The 4,724-nt window shown below is 37.8% G+C and overlaps 1 protein-coding gene across 1 annotated transcript; it reads left to right on the top strand.

Annotated features, from left to right (window-relative positions):
* The first annotated feature begins 1,729 nt into the window (after positions 1-1,729).
* Positions 1,730-3,995, top strand: LOC131030726 (laccase-4-like). The gene is made up of 6 exons (XM_059216312.1): positions 1,730-1,840; positions 1,946-2,097; positions 2,204-2,448; positions 2,551-2,679; positions 2,785-3,756; positions 3,862-3,995. The coding sequence occupies exons 1-6, from the start codon at positions 1,733-1,735 to the stop codon at positions 3,993-3,995; spliced, it is 1,740 nt and encodes a 579-aa protein (XP_059072295.1). The 5' UTR covers positions 1,730-1,732.
* The last annotated feature ends 729 nt before the right edge of the window (positions 3,996-4,724 follow it).

The raw sequence follows: 4,724 nt of genomic DNA, 5'->3' as shown, positions 1-4,724 counted from the left end.
TGTGACTGTTAAATAATAGTTAATTGTGAGTGGGACATCACAATTTTCCTTGAATATTTAACAATTTCCTAGTACCAAGTCTCCCAAGAGTTGCTAAACGCTAATAAATGATAGATCTAATGATATATCTATATGAACTAGTAGTTCATTTAAATAATTGGTCACTAAACCAATTCTAAGGTATAGTAATTTTTTTTAGTGTTATAGAGAATTGAACATATAAATTGTAAATGAATGGATGCACTTTATATTAGTATAGTAAAGATTTAATAATGCACATTTTTGTAGTTGTATATCTCCATTATTTTATGTCAAGACTCATAGAAGTATTATAATTGCATTTTTAATCATCTGCTCTAGCCACATGTATTGATACAAAAGAAACACTGGTTGTGTGACAACATATAATACACTAGAATCTTTTTCAATTATCATTTTTTATTTATTAAATCCCTATCTCACTAGAACATGAGATGGGTTAGGATAAGGGCTTTGAATGTATATTATGATTAACATTGATCACAACTAGATCGACTAATATGTGAAAAATGAGGAGAATGAAATCGATTGCAAACCAATTTATTTAGCCACTTGGCCCTGATTCTGACTTGTTACTCACAAAACAAGACCTCATGGCACACCCACAAACATGAACATTGAACATTATAGTAAATTTAATTTGTGACATATAAACACTAATTACATGTGTATTCAAATTACTAACATAGAAGGTAGCCTAGGAATCATAACTTTGGGTGAGGAGGTTAGACTGAATGTCGCAGGCATGGGAGAAACACAAGGGAAATCTATATGCGAAAACAAACACTCTCAAATCACTTATTAACATAACTATGGTTTTCCAATGAAGGGACCACACATGCACAAATATAGGACCTAATTCAAATGAATGAGGATTAGACCAACCTCCAAAACGGGGCTCAGTAATTTCCATTGGGAAATTAGGGTGTGGTGTGTGATTAACAATGAGCTAAAAATATATATAGGAGCTATATCGTCACATCCATGAGCAAGATCGGATGCTTGAAGTTGATTGGCATCATGTAGATATGACAATCATAAATGAAGATTGAGAAAACATCAGAGTGTTTTTAGGAGTGGTCTCGTTTGATTTATGTTTACTGAAATTCTAATCATGCAATCATTTCATGTGATCCTAGAAGCTAAAAGGAGTTAAAGTTTCGTAGTCCCGCATGGGTAAACGATGTTGCTTCGAAGACCGGGAGTGGAGGCTTAGACCAGTCTGGAACGAACGGATGTGAACCCAGTAACTCAAAAATTCCCAATAACAAAAATATGAGCAGTGGTTGGTATACCAAAATAGGTTTACATTTCATGGATTTTAATGACAATGGAAAAGATGGTGTATTCATCGGGCGAATCGTTTACTTGGTTGCCACTCCGGATAGAAAGCCCCACCTTATCTCCATAACAAACAAAAACGACGAAGAGTACATGTGAATCATTAAAAGTCAAGAAAATGAAATAGATTAATACAGTTGCTAACAATACTTGTTCATGTCGATTTATACTCGTGTTAAAATATCAGTATTGCCTACCAACCTACCCAACAACAGCTGATTTAATTCGTGTATCTATATATACAAACACAAAGAAACAGATTTTCACATCTCAGTTCAGAAACAATTTGGCATTTTAGCCTGTTTAAGTTGTGATCAGACTCTGAAAGAGGAAGTATTGTACGATTCTAGCAATGCAGACATTTTATGGCCGCCTCGTGCTGCCACTTTTGGCATTGTGGTTCACTATTCAATTTGTTTCAGCGAAACATGCTGTGATCACACGGCGCTACAATTTCACTGTGGGTTATATAATTCTATGGAATGAGTTGAATGTTTTATTGTTTAGGAAAGTATTAAATTTTTACAGATAGCCGTGATTGATTCTTTGTTCTAAATATCCACAGATCCAAATGACGAATGTGACTCGTCTTTGCACCACGAAAGCTCTCTTGACTGTCAACGGGCAATATCCGGGGCCTCCAGTAGTTGCTCGAGAAGGAGATCGCGTGGTTATCAAAGTAACAAATAATGTTAAAAACAATATTAGCATACATTGGTATCTCTTCTGCTCCCGCTACTCAGTTATTTACTTAATAAAAATAATATTATATGCTGATGTCCCTTTAGTGGGTGCACCTAATGAATTCCTATGAATCGCTCAGGCATGGAATTCGGCAGCTTAGATCTGGATGGGCGGATGGTCCTGCTTATGTCACTCAGTGTCCAATTCAAACCGGGCAAAGTTATGTGTACAAGTTTATTGTCAAAAGGCAGAGAGGAACACTGTGGTGGCATGCCCACATCTCATGGTTGCGAGCAAGCATACATGGGCCCATTATCATCTATCCCAAGAAGAATGCTTCTTACCCATTCCCTCGCCCACACCAGGAAGTGCCTATTGTTTTCGGTATGCCCTTCAGTACTCGTTGATAATGTGTTGCCATTGTACGTACATAGTCCTAAATTTACAATGAAAATACTGCTGTTGATAATGTGTTGCAAATTGCAGGGGAGTGGTGGAATGCAGACACTGAGACTGTTATCAATCAAGCAATGCAAAGTGGTGCGCAAGCTAATGTGTCAGATGCATATACCATCAACGGGCTCCCTGGACTTATGTATAACTGCTCTACCAACGGTGAGGGCGGGGTATTAAAATGGATGAAACATAACTAGACTGGTCGCTATTGTTCATTTGTTTAAATGTAAATGTAACAAAGGTTTCCTGTGTTGTGTAATGCAGATACATTCAGGCTCAAAGTGAACCCTGGGAAAACTTACCTACTGCGTATAGTTAATGCTGCACTCAATAGTGACCTGTTTTTCGCAATAGCCAACCACACATTGACTGTGGTAGAAGCGGATGCTGTGTATGTCAAGCCTTTTCAAACCAATGTTATTCTCATCACTCCCGGTCAGACTACCAACGTCCTCTTGACAGCTATGTCTCAGCCACCCAATGCCACATTCCTCATGTTAGCAGGCCCATTCGCTACGGGAACAGCAGCTTTTGATAACTCAACCAGTGCTGGAATTTTAGAGTATGTAACTTCCAATGCGACAGCAGTTAATTCATCCTCATCCTCTCTTCCTATGATGAAACCGACGCTTCCAGCCCCCAACGATACCTCCTTTGCCGCCAATTTTAGCCAAAAGATGAGAAGCTTGGGCAATCCGAAATTTCCTGCAGCAGCTGTCCCTCAGAAGATGGATAAACAGTTCCTATTCACAGTCGGGTTGGGGCTAAATCCGTGTCCCCAAGGACAGACATGTCAAGGCCCCAACGGTACCAAATTTGCAGCCTCCATTAACAACATATCCTTCATTCTTCCCACCACCGCTCTTCTTCAAGCATACTACTTTAATCAGTCCAATGGAGTTTACAATACCACTTTCCCTGACAATCCGCCATTTCCTTTCAACTACACCGGCACGCCGCCTAACAACACACAGACCCTCAACGACACCAGAGTCGAAGTGCTTCCCTTTAACACTAGCGTACAGCTAGTTCTGCAGGACACCAGCATTGCGACCTTCGAGAGCCATCCTCTGCATCTGCACGGCTTCAACTTCTTCATAGTGGGTCAGGGTATGGGAAACTACAATGCAAGCACTGACCCATCTAACTTTAATCTGGTGGATCCTCCGGAGAGAAACACAGTTGGAGTTCCCAGTGGAGGTTGGGTGGCTCTCAGATTCCTAGCTGATAATCCAGGTATTAATATCATTACGTAATGTTAGCTTCAATCGCTCATCTGGTTCAAAGATTTGTGCTTCTTTCGTATAAACATATATCCGATTGTATGTATGTTTTTTGCAGGAGTGTGGTTCATGCATTGTCATCTCGAGCTGCATACCAGCTGGGGATTGAAGATGGCGTGGGTTGTTTTAAATGGAAATGGTGGCAGATCTCAATCTCTTCTTCCTCCTCCCAAAGATCTTCCCCCCTGTTGATCATTCATCCTTCAATTAGACTATTCAATTTGTGCTTCCTAAAATCTGACTGCATCCAATCGTGTGCTGGTCCAAAGTAGTTTGCAAACGATCGATAAAGAGAAACATATCAGTATATTTGTGTATCAATAAGTATGCTTTGGAATATATCAGTGATGAGACCTTGGTTGAATTACTATGACAGAGACATCTCCACATGGACCTTTCAAAAGTGAAAGTGCGAAGGTAGAATTAAAATTACAAGTTTTGCAGAGAATTTCTAACAGTAAGATTCACATTTCCTTATAATATACTTATTTATTGTTGTTTTATATGGTTGAGATTTTCAGCAGTATATTTCTTCATTCGAATACTTAATTGAAAATAATGTTGTTCTGTTGCAGATAGTTTAATCTTAAATATTATCTTCATTTTTCAACATCTAAATAGTCAATTAATAAATAAGAAAAAATGTATAATGAATCATTAGAAAAATTACAATTTTGTTATTGACAATTTAGTCTATTTTGAAATATAGTAAGATTTATAAGAAACTTTTAAAAACACATTGATATCTATCGTTTGTAACCTTTTTCTCATGATTTCTGTCAGATTGTTATCTGATACTACCTCATTTTGTACTAGGACTAGCACTTTTCTGAATTAGTTTTTAAGTGCATTATAAAAAGTTAAATTTAATTAAATAATTGGATTAAGGCATACTTATAGATATGTAAATGAAAGATCTGT

This window comes from Cryptomeria japonica, unplaced genomic scaffold (assembly GCF_030272615.1).
Source record: "Cryptomeria japonica unplaced genomic scaffold, Sugi_1.0 HiC_scaffold_1577, whole genome shotgun sequence".
Lineage (NCBI taxonomy): Eukaryota > Viridiplantae > Streptophyta > Pinopsida > Cupressales > Cupressaceae > Cryptomeria > Cryptomeria japonica.
Note: the sequence above shows the minus strand (reverse complement) of the source record. Positions and strands in the feature narration are given on the sequence as shown.